Source organism: Mesoplodon mirus (genome assembly GCF_964341445.2).
Source record: "Mesoplodon mirus genome assembly, chromosome: 16".
Classification (NCBI taxonomy): domain Eukaryota; kingdom Metazoa; phylum Chordata; class Mammalia; order Artiodactyla; family Ziphiidae; genus Mesoplodon; species Mesoplodon mirus.
Genome location: NC_138992.1, coordinates 14,300,032 through 14,317,105, shown reverse-complemented (window position 1 = coordinate 14,317,105; position 17,074 = coordinate 14,300,032). Strand labels below are relative to the sequence as shown.

At 40.6% G+C, this 17,074-nt stretch overlaps 1 protein-coding gene across 5 annotated transcripts in view; it reads left to right on the top strand.

Annotated features, from left to right (window-relative positions):
• The window catches only part of NSMCE2 (NSE2 (MMS21) homolog, SMC5-SMC6 complex SUMO ligase), a 227,152-nt gene that overhangs the window by 64,247 nt on the left and 145,831 nt on the right, over positions 1–17,074 (top strand). For 4 of the 5 annotated variants that reach the window (XM_082601827.1, XM_082601825.1, XM_082601829.1 and 1 more), the window contains exon 4: positions 13,977–14,130. In XM_082601827.1, the coding sequence (XP_082457953.1) occupies positions 13,977–14,130 (154 nt within the window). Of the gene's footprint in view, positions 1–13,976; positions 14,131–15,267; positions 15,555–17,074 lie in introns of those variants that run through there. The other variant, XM_082601828.1, reaches the window with a different exon arrangement.

The following is a 17,074-nucleotide window of genomic DNA, read 5'->3' as shown; positions in this document are numbered from 1 at the left end:
ATAAGCTTCAGTGTCACCAACCACTGCTGAGCTAAATGGAAAAGTTTATCTAAATGAGTATAAGAAAATCAAGATCCCCAGTAGTTAGGACTTTCCTTAGGAGCCTTGATTTTGATGGATGTAACAGAAAATAAGCAGATAGGGGAGGGACTATATAATACAGGCTTTGTGCATTGAGAGATTGCTAAGTCAGTCCTAAAGCAAAGAGGTTTTGAAAGGAATTATGCTAGAAGGATGGGAATAGTTTAGATATGAAAAAAAAATCAGTGAAGTTCATTTTTGTAAAGCACGTGTTTTTTCCATTAGAGAAGCAAACATTGGGACAGTTTTCCCAGTTCATGTCCCTGAGGAGGTGAGAGCAAGAAAGGGTAGAACCTTAATCCTTGACAGGAAAGTATACGCCATCTGGGAAACTTCTCCTTGACTATCATTTTGTCAGTGTCGAAACTAACCTGAAAGTCAGTTTGGTTGTTCAAAGGTCTCCTTAATCATGTACTTAGAATATTTCATTTGATAAACATTACCTGGCTTATCGTGTCAAAAACCGTTGGAAGAAATTTTGAAATCACTAATCAATAGATTTAGTTTCTACAGAGCATTTATTCATTTATTTATTTGCGGACTGCTCCTGAGTTTCAGCCACCCTTCTTAAGAATATAACATCTGTGTCACAAACTCATGACGATTGTGGTAAATATCGACACTGAACACAGTTCTTTGTGTAAATACTAAGGTATACTTAAAAGGTCCCTTTGACAGGCTCTCAGGAATTTCTGCATTATAAACTGCATTTAGTGTAGAGAAAGGAAACATTGGGAGAGGAGAGGAAGAAAAGGAAAAAGACTGTAGTTCTCTTCTCCCCATTCCTGTTTTTCAAAATGCATAGTGCAGTCCGAGGCCATTGGTACCATGTGGCTTCAAACTTTCAACCCCCTTTCTCCTTGTTACCTCGCCCTGCCTGTCTGACATCACATAAGACGTGGGGCACTGAGAATAGAGCTTTTTTTTTCTTTTAAGTGCCTAGTGTGTTTAACACTGTACTAGGTACCTTGTATGCATCACCATGTGTCCTCACAATAACTGGGTTCGGCGGGTACCATAACATTCTTGTCTTGTGTAGATGAGGAAGCTGAGGCTGAAAGAGTTGAGGGAGTGGCCCTAGGTTACACACCTGGTGAAAAATCCAGAGGACATTGTTCATTCATTCTCTTATTTGACTTTGCTACTATGGAGGACTCCCTCCTTTTTGAATTGTTATGTTCCCTTAACTTTCATGACAACACACGTCTGACTTTTCTTCTTGCTTCCGGCCACTTCTCCAGGGTCTGCCGGTGGACCCTACTTCACCTCTCCAGCCATAAAATCTTGGTATTCCTACCTGTTCTTTGACTCTTTTGTCTTCTTTGCGCTCTCTTCTTGAGCTTTTAACTTGAATTACTGTCTTTGTGCTGCCGAGTCCCAAATCCTTATTTCCATTCCAGAGCATGCGTCTGAGAATCACACACATGAATTCAATCATCTATTTGATCTCTCACTTCAGTGTGCTCCTTAAATTCAGCATGGCTCAGAGAGTTTTCCCCTTGATGTTCTTCTGAGATTCTGTAACTTAGGAAATGGCAATATCCTCCCCCCCAGTTGCCCACATCAGAAACCTGGTAATTATCCTCAACTTCTCCTAGCTCCTCATAGCCCGCATTCCATCACCCAATTTTACTGATTCTCAAATGAGTTTGCCTACCTCATCCCCATTTTCACAGTCTCCACTCTCCCATGAATAGTTTGCTGCATGAAGTTTTGCTTTCTTCTAGTATGTTTTCTAGCTAGTAGCCCCAAAACTGTTTCTAAACTGGAAATTTGATTATTTTGCCTGCCTTTTTCACAACTCTGCCCTCGTCACTTATTCCTTATTTCAGGATTAAATTCAAACGTCTTTACCTGGTCTGTAACCCTGCTTAACTTGGTAGCCTCATTTTTTACCATTCTTTTATGGTAGTTCTCGGCATGTTCTCTTGCTTCTGGGCTTAGTACACATTATTCTTTCTGCTGGGCGTGCTCTCCTCTCACTTTCAAATAGCTAACTCCTTCCTGCCCTTCATAAACTTAGTCTAGCTCTTTTTCAGCAGCCCTCCCTGACATCACCCGGCCTCTGTCCGCCAAATGTATCTTGCGCTCTCGTAACGCCATACACTTAGTCGTTTTTCACAGCGTTTGTAACCATAACCCTATCTTCTCTCCAAAACCAGGTCTCAGATATACAGCTGTCTTCTTTTCATTCCCACTTCATTTCATTCCCATAGGCATTTCACTTTTAACCTTCCAAAACCAGCTGTTCCTCCAGACGTCCCCATCTCAGGAAATGGCACCTGTACCATTTCCTCTAGAGAGGCCAAACCCAAAGCTGTCCTAAGTTCCTTAATGTATCACAGCCCATATCCAGTTCATCAGTAAAGCCTATTGTTTCTACCTTCAAACTGTAGTTAGAATCTGACCACCTCTTGCTACTTGCTACCTCTTGCTACCCTGATGTGGGCCATTGTCTCCTTTTGCCTAGATGACTGCAGTAGCCTCCTAACTGGCCTGCTTCTAACTGGTCTCCCGCTTCTTCCCTTGCTCCCCTAAAATCTCTTCTCGTCATAATAGCCAGAGTGATCCTATAAAAAAGAAAACCAGGTCTTCTCACGTCTCTGCTCAAAACCTTCCCATCTCTCTTAGCCTAGAGGCTAAAGGCCCCACGTTGGCCTCCCTGGCCTGGCCCCCCTTACTCCATCTTCACTTCTGACCTCATCTCCTACCACTCCACCCTGCCCTTTTAAGTTTTCTTCAGGTCTCTGTTCCAGTGTCATCTTTTCAGTGAAGCCTTCCCTCACATCCATCATACAGGAGCTCACCTACCCCACCCTGTTTAACTGTTCTCGATAGCACTTATTACCATCCAGCTAATTATATCTTTTCTGACTGTTCTTCTCAACTAGAACTGGAAGTCTGTGAGGGCAGAGCCTTGGTCTCTGTTTACCACTGTATTCCCAGCATCTGGCGCAGGGCATGACCCCTAGTGGGCACTCAGTAACTCTGTAGTGAAGTCTAAGAAGAAGTTGTCACGGATTTAGTAGTTTTGCAGACCTGCCAATCCAGTGAGTCCCAGATCCCGTACTGATGAGCATTTTCAGTGCTTGTAGTTACACCACTCCTTTCCTCAGTTTCCCAATGTGTAACATAGGGATGTTCTTACCACTCAGGTTGTTTGCTTGTTTGGGGAAGATTAAATAAAATATCCCTGTGAAGTGCTTAGCTCAGTACCTTGCCCATAAGAAACTATAAATTGAGAGCAGTTGTTCCTACTGATACTCTGCTAATTCTAATTAGAAGACCACATTTAATTGGTTGTCCATTCGATTTTAAATTCAGCTGTATCTTAAACTTGCTATTGTGATAATAATGATAGTGTGGTTGCCAGAGGCGAGGGGAGGGGACGAAGGAGGGGGATTGGGTGAAAGTGCTCAGAGTTTCAGGTGTAAGATAAATAAGTGGGGATGTCATGTAAAATAATAATAATGATAGCAATACTAGTTATTAATAATAGGAGCAATTATCATCTGAGTGCTTACTGAGTGCCAGGAAGTGTTCTATACGTCAACACTTGTCAGTAGAACTTTCTGCAGTGATGGAAATGTTCTATATCTGCACTGTAAAAAGGTAGCCACTAGCTACGTGTGGCTTTTGAGCCCTTGGAATGTGACAGTGTGAGGAACTAAATTTTAAATTTTATTTAATTTTAATTAATTTAGGTTTGAATAACCACATGCGGCTAGTGGCTACTGTATCTGCGTTTCAAAGCTCTGACTTCTTTAAATGCATTAACCCATTTAGCGTTCATGACAATGCAAAGACTTTGGTAGAGTCATAGATGGGGAGATCCAGTTTCTGAGAGGTTGCCCAAGATGTCACAGCTTGCATGAGGCAGAACTGGGACTTAAGGGTTAAATCCTTAGGTAATCTGGTTCCAAGGCACCTCCTTCATGTCATTCTCAAGAAGTGAAGTCCCACAGGCCAAGGGCCAAGTTGACATGTCTGTGTTCTTGTTGCAGGGAAGCTGAGAAAGTGAATTTCTGGTTCCTGCCCCAGTGAGGTATCACTCATAAGGTGGGAAATTCCCCAAACAGAGGAGAGGTTCAAAAGATTCTAGACCAGTGTGGCTGCTCGGCCTCTGTATACGATTTCCTTCCAGACTTAATCTTGCAAACCGTGCAACAAGAAAATGCTTCCTACTAACATATTGCAGCCCTCTCTCATAAAAGTGAAAAATATGCTCTGTCTTGCCCCCAAAGGGGGAAAGATACAACGTCTTAAGTTACTGTCTCCAAGTCTAGGGTATTTGGGCCACACTTACTCCTTTATGTCCATACTGTTCCATTATGGTACTCTGTAACTAGTGAACCACCAGCTTACTTTTTATAAAGTGTTAGGAGGGAAGGAAAGGGAGAAATTAGTTAAAAACATAAATATGTACTTGTCAGACCAAGGAAGAAATACGACGGGATACTTAGCTTTTCCTATTGGTCCTGAACCATAGTTGGCATTTTAACTCCCTTCTCCAATACCCATTTCATGTTCACCGTCAACCAACTCCCGAATGAGGTAGGTTTCTATCTGGCTATAACACCTAGGCTTTCGTTCCTGGGATATGTGTTCTTGATGTTTCTACCTGTATGGAGTTGTTACGGACTTTCATTATTTTTTACCACTAGACATGGCAAAACCAGGAGACAGTCCAGGTTCCAGCTGCATAGCTCCTTTTCCTCACTTTGTAGCAGCAATCCTGTTTACCCTTGATAATTCAGATTCAGTGCCCCAACCAGTTCTGAAACCTCACTTTTTGTCTGTCTGGTCAGCGTCATGAGAAACTCAAAATTGCTAGGTTGCTGTTTAAGTTTCCAAATCAGTGAAGGCATTGTTGAGTCCCTTGGTGAAATAATTCTTCTCTTGAGTACTAAGACTATTAGACCAGCAGAACTCGAGTTGCAGCCATGGGAGAAAAAATGCAAGTTGGTCATTAGGTGTGATGAGGGGGAGAAGATTTACAGCTAATTCTACTTTCATCCCTTGGTTCCTAGGTCCATGTGTTCTGACTATCAGAGAAACAATGTCACATATTATTCACTGGTTACAGGCATCCTGTGGGACATGAACCTCATGAGGTACTGTCTCCCAGGTAGCACTGGAACTGAATCTTCAGTAGATGATTTAGCATTTTAGGAGATCATCTTTCTGGATAATGGGGTACTTGGTGAGACCAGTATATCCCATTAGCATCAACCCATTGCTGTACTTTTTATCCTCAAATCTTGAGTGAGATACCATAATGATAAAGAAGGCATTGAGTAACTCTGTGGATGACAGAGGCTTGGTGGACAGGAAAGGCAATTTCAAATTCAGAATAAGTGTCTTTTCATGTGAGAGCTAACAAATGACCACTAAAGGTTGAGGATATCTGCCTGAAGTCAAGTATGTTTTCATAAAATTAAGATGAAGTATAAAAGTTCATTCTGAGTTGGTACTTGGAGGCACATGCAAAGCAAAGTTAAGTTGAAAGGGGGTTTCTAACACAATTTCTAACAAACTTCCAAGGGGTGTTGAGATTATCAACTGAGATGGTGATTTCAAGCTTAGCAGGTGCCTGTCATAGTAAACCTTCAGGAAATGTACAGTTAACCTTTGAACAACAGGGGTTGGAAATGCAAGAGTCCACTTATACACAGATCTTTTTCAATAAATACACAGTTGGTTCTCTGTATTCACTGGTTTTGCAACCTGGATCCAGTCAACCGTGGATCAAAATTTCCATCTGCAGTTGGTTAAATCTGCGGAAAGGAAACCTGCAGAATGGGAGGACCAACCATACTGTGCCATTTTATCTAAGGGACTTGAGCATCCTTAGATCTTGGTATATGTGGGGTCTCCTGGAACCAATCCCCTGTGGCTGCACTATTGTTTGTAAGGAAATGTTGTAAAATCAGTTAGCTAATTCAGGGCCCCCCCTTAGAGCTTGACTGCCCCTATTCATTCTTTCATTCTCTTCAAAGAGGCCCCTGCCCCTCCCCCTCCCTCGCTCCCCCCACTCTAGACAGGTCCCAAATGTGCAAGTCCCAAGGGAAAAAAAGAAAGAAAGGGGGTTTGAATGAGTTGCAGCCATCTGTCACTGACTCAGTATGACCTTGGGCAAGACGCTTAACCTGTGAGCTGCCCGTTCCTCACATCTGTCAAATGGGGATAATGACACTTGGGTATATAAGGCTTTGAACCACTCAGATGAAAGATTTTGTGCAATTGCAAAGTGTTTGTTAATAACAACAATAAAAATCCTCATCTCACCCTCCCCTCAGCATGACCTGTGTTTAAATGGAGCAGTGCATAAAAAGATTGCCTATGAAATGATGTCCTCTATATTTCTGTGGTTACATGCTCTCCTACCATCTAATACGTTTCCTTCACAGCACTTCTCACAGCTGGTGATAGTGTATTTGTTTGACTCTTTGAATAGTACTGTTTTACTCCACTATACCCCAAACCCCATGAGACCAACAGGGACCAGGTTAGGCTGTTTACTATTGAATCGCCAATACCTAGCACAGTGCCTGCATATGGTAGGCATTTGGTAAATATTTATTGAATGGATGAATAAATGAATAAATAAATAATGCATATTTCTATGAATGCTGCCCAGAGAAGGAAAGAAAGAAAGAAAGAAAGAAAGCAAGCAAGCAAACAACAATAGCAACAAAGCCCAGAGAGACGAATCAGAAGTTTGGTTCCTTTGCCCCCGGCCCACCCCCCCACCCCCCGCAACATGGGAATCCTGTTACTGTACTGTGTAAATATGCGACTCCTCTTGGTCATACTCTTATAGTGGGATTGGTGCCATGAGCAATTATTTGAGTAATTTTCAACAGCATAAATGTTTAGTAACAGATGCACATAGATGGCAGGTTGCCTCATTCAACTGCCATCTGTTAGACAACTGTCTATTCCAATAAGACTGGTCCATTAGAACTAGACCAATGGCACTTTCTCACAGGTTTACGTTTATTCGTTTTCAATTTTTTTCTGAAAGGTTTGAAAGAGGAAAGATGTTTCCACGTCTGGTTGGCCGCTGCCCAGTAATGGTGTATTACAACACCTTGGCAAACTGAGAAGTCCATTCAGTGTGTCATAATGTTCAACAAGGAAGTGTTCCCTCTTTAGTGTTTTTGTCAGAAGTCAAACTATATAATGGCACTAGGAAACTCACTCAACTACAAATAACTGGGTCCAACAGAGTTCAGTACAGATTGTGCAACTGACAACAGAAACGGGCATGAGATGAAGGGTATAATCCATGCTGGTCATCATTAGCGTGTGTGATATATGTTTGTTTGTTTTTTTAACAGGGCGAAGGCAGTATAGTAAACTCTGTAGAAAGTATAATGTGTCTCCATTGCAATTAGGTTATAGTCAGTGAAAGCATAATGATTCTTAGCCTGGACATGTCTTTCATTGAAAACTTTTCCAAGCTTTTTTGCTATATAAAGGTGGAGACAGTGTTGGCCTATATAAATTTACCCTGTGCATGACCAGTTGGGTTGGTGGTGTGTCGTAAGTGTGGGCCAACCTCCATAAATGTCTCAGTGCTTAGCATAATGCCTGGTACGCAGTTGGGGCTCTAAATATTTGTTGAATGAATGTTCTAGGACCAGTTGAGGCAATTCTCTCTCGGTTCCCATGAAAGTAGGTCCCATAGCCTTAGATCAGGCTGACTGTGAATTAGAACTTGGAATACTTAGCATACAAAGCATAGTGCTTATCACTTTTATGTACCTATAATAAACTTTAAAGGCTGTGTGATTTCCAAAATGTAAATCGTCAGGTATATGTTGTTTTGGGAGCTAAACATCTAACAGTGGCTGTTTTGGAGAGAGTAAATCCATCTGAGTCTTGGTTCAGTTACAAGAGTGACTAATTTTATACTAGATTCTCACATGATTCAAAAGTGTATGAATGACTCAGCCCATTAATATCCTTAGCTCCTGTGATCTCCCCTCCCAGTGAAATAATAGCTATCAGGCAATAACGATAACTGGAGGAGGAGACCTTGACTTTGCCCTGTGGCAATAAAATGATACACTTTGAGTAATTGCATATGTGTACAATATTGTTTGAAAGAAATGAAGTGTATTATCATCATATAAATATTAAAAATTTTATTTTAAAGCATGTTGAAAATAATACGTAGTTTCAGTATGGGTAAGGACCAAGTTTGCCTTTGGTTCCTACCATTATTTCTTTTCCTAAAACATTGAGCCTCTGTTCATAGGGACAGAGCCACCAGAGGTCTGACTTCATTGTTACAGTCAGCTCTGTGATTGCCGTCCTTTGCTGACATCAGAGAAATACTGCAGTCACAGGAGTGTTGGGTTCCAGTTAAATGTAGCTAAACATTCACAAGTGATTTTGAGCTCAAAGTGAGCAGTTAGTTGGAGAGTCTCTGGAACGTTTGGCGATTTATGTGTTCTGTCCTATCACTGCTCCATGTTTTTGAAACAATTCATGCAACAAAAATCTGCCTATTTTGGAGTCAGCACTTTGTGCGTGTGCTTCTGGGCTCTTGCTAAAGTCCTCAGTGAGCCAATCATAGAGTCCAACGGACACTTCTCAATCCTTATTTAGCTTGACTTCAGTGCAGCATTTGACAGATCTTGCAATGTCCTAGACTTTTGGGACACTTTCTTTTGGTTGTCTTCTTAACTCTTGCACTTTTTTCTTTCTAGACTCTTCTAGCTATCCCATAAATGTGGTATTCTCCAGAGTTCTCTCCTTACTTCTTTTTTTGTTTGTTTCTGTTTTGTTTTGTTTTGTTTTTTGCGGTACACGAGCCTCTCACTGTTGTGGCCTCTCCCGTCGCGGAGCACAGTCTCCGGACGCGCAGGCCCAGTGGCCAGGGCACACGGGCCCAGCCGCTCCGCGGCATGTGGGACCTTCCCGGACCGGGGCATGAACCCATGTCCCCTGCATCGGCAGGCGGACTCTCAACTACTGTGCCACCAGGGAAGCCCTGTTTGTTTCTGTTTATTTCATCTCCTTGGTAATCCCATTCATTTCCATGGTTTCCATTAAAATCCATACCCTGATTTCTCCACGTGGGTGTTCATGTCAGTCCACAGAGCTGTGGGCCTGGATACCCAGCCACCCTGGAGATATATATAATGATAAACACAACAATAACACTTACTCCTCATTGACTGTTCTCTGTGACAGATAGCTCATCAGTGCTGTATTGTTTCATCCCATCTGTTCCTCACCACAACACTGTGAGGGAAACACTGTCATTATTTTCTGTCTACAAGTGAGGAGATTAAGATTAGATGCATTTAGTAACTTTTCTAAGGTCATTCAGTTAGCAGAAGAGCCTAATTTTTAATCTCAAGTCTAGAGCCCAAGTTTTTCATTAATACTTGGGATTGGCATGTCAGAATGGAATCCTTTACTTTCCCCTTTCTTCCCCACACCCATCCTTCCCATTATTCTCTGTCCTATTTACAAAGGACCATATTTCATTCCTAAAGTAGAAGTCTGGGAATTGCAGTAAACCTCCAAAGATTGTGGATCACAATAGTACTTTGCTTTTTATGTCCAAAATATCTTGTTTGCACTAAACAGAGGTTTCAAACTCCTGGCTTCAGGCTGATGTATTGTTTGCACTATACATTGTTTTAGAGACCAAAAAAAAACAAAGGTCTCACAGAAATCTAGATTTGTAACTTTTCTTTAGAAACCTGGGCTTGCTCTCTCACGTGGCAGCGGTCACCCGGAGCTGTACCGCGGCTTCCTCTCACCTGGGGCTGTTGCCGGCTACTTTGACACGGTCCTCACCACTGCCTGTTGTCCTACACTTCTTGGGGGTTTCCTCAGATCCTTGCGTGTCCAGCCCTGTGGGCATTTATGACCTCTGGTAAAGACTATTATTGTGCTTTCGCAGCTGGTCTTCTCCCCTCTCTAGTTTTTGCCCTAGTACTTGCAGGATTTTCTCAAATGAAATCTGTTACTTGCTTTCTCTTAATGTTTCTGATTTGTGTTTCCCCACTGGCTTCTTCTCAGTCCACAAACATGTTGAAAGCTCTGTGCTAAAGTTGGAAAAAAAGAGTAAGAAAATTTAACGTCTACTGTGTGGCGAGTTAAACACAAACGTGGTGTAATTAAGTCTCCATGGCACTGACGTGGGTGTTCCTGATTCCTAATGAAGAAGTGAGAGAATCCCAAGGCCTAGAAGGACTGTCCCCAAATCCACAGCTTAGGGACCCAGACCTGCCTGATCCTGAGGTCCATGTTCTTTCTCCTCCATCATGTCAGCTTCACTCCAAGCTACTGTTGACCTCTGTACAAATAAGCCAGTGTCTTTTGCTGTCTCTTTCCCACGATCTGCTTCCCATCTCTTTCTCCTTCCCTTGCTGCCAGACTTTGTTCACTTGCTCACACGGAACTCCGTTAGTCCCTCTTCTCATGTCACTACCGTAGAATTTGGCGTCCCTGTAATTCACTAGCTCATCGAGGTCATTTGAGCACGTGCCGCACAACAGATAGTGCACTGGGCACCAGTGAAATAATCCTTGCCTGAGGGAAGCTTCGCAAGCTAGTAGGCTGAAACAGATAAATAGTTCCAGTGCAGTGTACCAAGTACCTGGTCATTAAATCCAGTGGTTTCTTTTTTAGCCCTTATCTTACTGAAGCTCTCTTGCATCATTTTTTCCAAAGGACGAGCGTCCCTTAAGGAATTTTCTCTTTTCCTTTCTTCTTGGACATGCCTTACTCCTGGTTTTCTTCTTTGCTTTTTTTTTTTTTTTTTTTTTCCCTTAAGAGGTCCTTTTGCATTTCTCTTCTCTTTTTTCACATGCTCTCATTTTAAATTTAACTAGTTGCCCATATTAAATGTTAAAAATCTTGAGCTCATTATCAGTTTCTTGTCTTCCTCTCACAAAATCACTCAGCGATTCTGCTTCAAAAATAGTGTTACAGTTTGGTCAAGTTGCCAGCCCCTCTACCATGAGTTAACATAGTCCAATAACTTCTTTCTCCCTTCCTATCTTAGTGCATCCTCTATGCTTTAACTACAGCCGTCATTAAAAAAAAGAAAGAAAGAAATTTCTCATGGTATTGTTACTTTATTCCTTAGAATATTTTAATGTCTTTCCCTGCTGCCTAACAGGTCAGGCCACACTTCCATAGCCTGGCTCCCAAATCTATTCACCACCCTACTCCCAATCAACTTTTCTGGTCCTCTCTCCTGTTTAGCTACAAAGCTTAGCACAGAGAGGGCACTCACTGGGTAAGTAAGTAGTACTTAAAAACCTGACCTTTTCTCTCCCCAGGGCAGTATTAAATTCCTTCTCTTAAGTACGGTGTCCGATAAGTTTACTTCTCAGTAGTGTCTATCATTTAGAAATTATAATGGTGTAAAGATTAACAATCTATTGGGTTGGCCAAAAAGTTCATTTGGGTTTTTCCATATGATGTTATAAGCTATTTTTAAAATTCTGTCTTCAAAATTCTTTAACCCACTGTATGAACTGAACTGTGTTCCCCCAACATTCATTATGTTGAAGTCCTAACCCCTAATGTCTCAGAATGTGTTTGGACATAGGGTCTTTAAAGAGATAATGAAAGTTAAAATGAGGTCGTTGGGGTGCCTCATTTTAATCCAATGACTGGTCCTTTTAAGAAGAGAAGATTCGGATACAGACACATAGAGAGGGAAGACTATGTCACAGGGAGGAGATGGCCATCTGCGAGCCAAAGAAAGAAACCTCAGGAGAAGCCAATGCTGCTCTCACCTTGGTCTCAGATTTCTGGCCTCCAGAACTATGAGAAAATAAATTTCTGTTGTCTAAGTCACCTGGTCTGTGGTACTTTGTTATGACAGCCCTACCAAACTAATACACCCAGTGACTTAAAACTGAGGTTTTGTGTCTTGTGTCTGGGAACTTTATCCGTAGGAAAGGGATGGACTGAGGATCTAATAGATCCTCTCCTCCCATCTCAAATTTCTTTGAGGTATTTTACATTTGCCCTAGGAGAAGAGGGCCATCCTTACCTTTTCCAGACTAGGTAACACTTATGATCAACTAGCTACTCAAAGAATGGCTTTTTTCTTTCCGCTTTTGGGATTATGTATCTATTTATCTTGAAGATACAAACAAAGCAGGAAACCATTAAACATATGGTTTAATCCCCATTTGCTGCATTGATTTAAACAGGCAGTGAGCTTAGTGTTTTCCAGGCTCTCATTTTGATAGCTAGAGTACAGTAAGTTCTCTTTGCAATGGATAGCTATGCCAACTGCAGCAACAAGCTTCCAGAGAAGATACTTGCCGCGGTGACTTTATGTGCTTTAGAGCAGTTCTCTTGAGGTTCTGCTGGGGGGGGGGGGAAGTACTGTGAATCACTAAATTTGGTGTGTTCAGGTTCAGTCATACTTCAGGTTGCTGTGTTGTCCACCTCAAAATGCCTACCCTCTCCATCCCTCACCCCCACACTCTTCTACCCAGCTCCTCAGCTGTGGTGTAGTTGAACGAAGGAAATGAAGTATGCTGAGTGGGTTAGAGACTCTGTTGGAAGAGAACATCTGCATTTGTTGATAATCTGCTCAGATCAGATCTTCTCTGACCATCGCAGCTTAAATAATAATTTCATACTGCTCAAAGACCTTGAGAAGGTTCACCTGTATGCCTGCCCGTAACGGTCCCCTTAACATCTCAGGTGGATGTGAGTTGACTTTATTTTATAAATCCAGAAAGAGAGCCCATAATTCTTTTCTAAAAACTCATAATTTATTTTCTGTATCTATCTACTCTGACCTCTTCATGCTGCTATCTTGAACTTGTTCTATCCAGTGTAGAGGCAGAGGATAGCCAGTCACCACGTATAATAGCTCTTATTCTTGAGATATAAGGCATTATTAAATTGTCTTTCTACCTTCTCTAGCCAAACTGAGCTTTATTGGTTTTTTAGCCTTACAGGACTTGGTTTAGATTTTTAATTACGTAAAGCTTGTCATTAAGGCCTCTCCATGTTTTTTCACACCTCTCTTTGATGGTGGATCCAGCACTGGTTGAGTTTCATCAGCACAATGAGTAGACAGTCAGTTCCTACACTCTGTACTTTAAATATGGATTTAGGCATTTTGGTTTCACGCTTAATTTTCATTTTCGATTCAGCTAATTAAAATGCATAGCAACTGAACAAAAGAAGAGTATCTAATTCTTTGCTCCATGACAAAAGCTAATCAAAGCAGAGGACTTGCAGATAGTCTTTTGACTTTGAATGGTAAAGCACAATTCTTTCAACGTTTTTGCCTGTTTGAAAAATTTATAATAAGATATTGTGAGGGGTAAAAAAGAATAAAGATTGAGAGTTTAGCCTTGAACAGAATAGGGGCATTTTTTCCTTGTGGCAGCAGGTGGTGGAAGTTTAAGGTTGAAATCTTACCTGTTTTGTGAAGTAGGAGCCACTCTCACCTGCTGGGACTAGGGGCCAGAGAAGAGGAGTGCTGAAGAGAATGAAGGATGGAATGAGCCCTCGGGAGGAAGGAGAGGGGACTGAACAGACCTAAGTAAAAGGAAGGAGCCATCATGTTCAAGTTCTGGTGAAGATGGAGGACACAGTTGCACTGGTGTGAAATTTTTCCCCAGTAGTTGTCTGGACACAGCAAGCTAGCAGGGCAGTGAAGGCATAGCTTAAGAAAGCAAACTGTGGGATGGGATGAATGATTCCCTCTGCTGTTCACTAGCAGTCTGTTCTGGAACAAGTCCCAGCGTCTCTGGTTCTCTGTTGGGGGGAATTCTGTTTTCTACCTCACTGTAGTTTTATTTGAATGAGATGAGAGAGAAATACTGTTACAAGACTGTGTCATTGTTAACATTTAACTTAAGTAATTTTATTGTCTTCCTCAGGTAAAAGCAGAACGTCCAGGAGAAATACCCGATCTAAAATTATTAGTGGAGAAGAAGTTTTTGGCTTTACAGAATAAGAATTCCGATGCAGACTTTCAAAATAATGAGAAATTTGCACAATTTAAACAACAGCTGAAAGAACTGAAGAAGCAATGTAAGTCAGCATGCTTTGCTTTGGTTTGGCTTTTTGAAATTAGGGAACTGACTGGATGAACAGTCCCAGAAATCTGATTTTATAGAGTTCGCTTATCTGCTTGGCTTGATCCTCTTTCTAAATGGCTTTTTTATTGTTGTTGCAATTCTGTATTTTGTCTAACTTTGGTTCACATCAGCCTGTCCATTTCTGAAAACCAACAGTTTCCACAAAGTGCTAAGAAAATTCCCCAGCAGGTAGAGAAAGTTACACTGTTATTGTCCCACTGCTGGGGAGGGGAATTGGGAAAATAAAACTGAGAGCCGTTTTATTAAAATAATGGTGGTGTGTTTTCACATTTTAAGCTGCTGTGCCAAGCTTTAAAACAACCATACCTTGATTCTAGTTTTGCTGTTTTAGAGTAGCAGGAGCAGTGTCTTCTCAAATATGAGACCAGAATTCTCCTGATCCCTTCTATCTTGGTGGTAGTATAAATTCCACGTGAGCTTTAGATTTGTTGCCTTCCTAAGAAACTTTATTATACTCAGGTTTTTAATGAACATAATTTTGATTTAAAAATGAGAGTGGAAAAAATTATTAGTTGTACCCAAAAAGTCTTGTAGACAGTGTTGGCAGAAATATATATTTTCTATACAGTGAAGTACATATGTCCTTTTTTCCCCCTCTTTTTTCATATAGTCCACGTAACAATTTTATGTAATTTTATTGTTTTTACACTAGCATCAACTGTTGTTCTTTCTTTTAGGTTTGAGGCTCTTTTATTCCTTAAAGAATTGAGGCAAATAAAGTTTTTTTAAAACTTTAGTTTCATATCACCTTCATTTGTGCATACACATGGAACAGGAATGCATGATATAAGATATAAATTTACTTCGTGTTCATATTTGTACTTAGTATAGGGATTCATATTTTGAAATAGGCTTTCTTTTAAATATAAGCATTTTCTTTAAATTGATGCTGAGATCTCAAAAAATGACTGAGGAAGCTGCTTTACTTTTGTCTATTTTACAAATAACTTAAGTTTCACAATTTGGAATGTTTTGCAATCATGATGAGACTTTTGCTTTTACTGTAGATTTAAACAGTAAGCACTTTTTCCCACATTTTAAATCCGTTTTTCTGTTCTTCATTGAACAGCACAGCTACCAAAATCTCCCGAATAGAGTTTGCACTGTTCCCCCAAATGGGTAATAATCCCCCAAACAGGTAATAATTTGTTAGTGCCTTTCTGGTCTTAAGATGCTAGGGAATTGAAGTTTTGGTCTTGGTCAAAATAGCCAAATGTATTTTATTTTTCTACTTGGAACCAGTAATCATGAATTATGGCAGATTTAGCATCCATCTGATCATAATTCTTGATGTTTTTCGATATTTTATAATACAGATTAAAGGACAAATACCCAAAAATAGAAATTTCTTCCCACTTTGTTATTGTTTACAAAGTTACTATTCCATAAGAGAAAACTATAAAGATCTTTAGAATCATATACTCACGTGAAAACACTTTCTAATTAAGAATATATAATTCAACAAAATGATTATTATTGGAATTACAGTTACTGTTTCTTTAATTCTCTCTAAAATGGGGGGTGAGGGAGAGGTTTCCCCAGGCCAGCAGTATACATCATTTGTCTAGACAGTTAAAACTTACGACAAAGTAAACTTATATTGAAAGAAGAGCTCCCTTATGTAAGGTTTCCTTACATATGATAACACTAGAATTAAGACAGCTTTCCCTTTTATTTCTTCTAAAGTAGTCTTTTAAAAAGTTTTAAAGTCTCAAATGGGAGAACAAGCAAAATAATTAATACTTTCTTAAGATGCCCTATAAGATGCGTTTACTTTACTTGCAAAATGTGATTTTTTGTGTGCATTATTATTAGCGCTATCAATTAAACTTGCACCATGCCTACTGGATTTCATTTCTTTAGATTTAACACCAGTGAGGATGCTGATTAGCACCGGACTCCTACAATTTTTGTGGAGCCAAGTCAAAGGGACTATGATTTATAAAGAAGCCAGTGAATCTGTTTATTTTGAGAGATGTTCTGAAGGCAAAGAATTAGAATAGTAATTTTTTTTTTTAAAGATTGGAAAAGACAAGCCAGGGAGAGATACTCGCATCTAGTTATCTATTTTGACAGAGGCTAAAGCGTTTTTATGGTCTGCACATAGCCGAAGAGTTCTTTCATGAAAATCACCCCACATTTTCACCAGATTTATTCTACAAGGACATAAATTGCATGGGATTAAATTTTACCAAATCAGGATTTAATGAAAGAAATGCCAGGAAACTCTCAGGTGGGGGAAGTCGAGAAGGAGGTTGAAATGAGGCCGTCTGCCAGGTGCCCTGACCTGAGGACGTGCTCCCACTCGGCCTAGGCGGCCCTGCCGGCAGGAATCCGTTCACCCCGCTGTAGCTCAGCAGCCGGTTCTCAGACTGTCTGGTCTCAAGATCCCCTTACATCTGACAGTTTACTGAGGACCCCCCAGACAGCTTTTGTTTCCATGGGTTATAGCTGTTGGCATCTAATTCGAAATCAAAACTGAGGAATTTAAAAAATATTAATCCACTTCAAAAAATCAATCATATGCCCATTACATGTTAATACAAAGAACGTTATGACATAACGTTCATATATTTTCCAAACAAAGAAAAATTAGTGAGAAGATTGACATTGTTTTCCATTTTTGCAAATCTCTTCAATTTCTGGCTTAATGGAAGGCAGCTGGATCCTCATATTTGCTTCTGCTGTCAGTCTGTTGTACACTGTTTTGGTTGAAGCATACAAAGAAAATCTGGCTTCACATACAGGTAGTTGGACTTGCTGAAAGGATCTTGCAGACCACCTGAAGTTCTCACTTTGAAAACCACAGATTTAGGCCAGGGATCAGTAAATTATGGCCCGTCGGCCAAACCCAGCCTACCCCCTCTTTTTCTGTG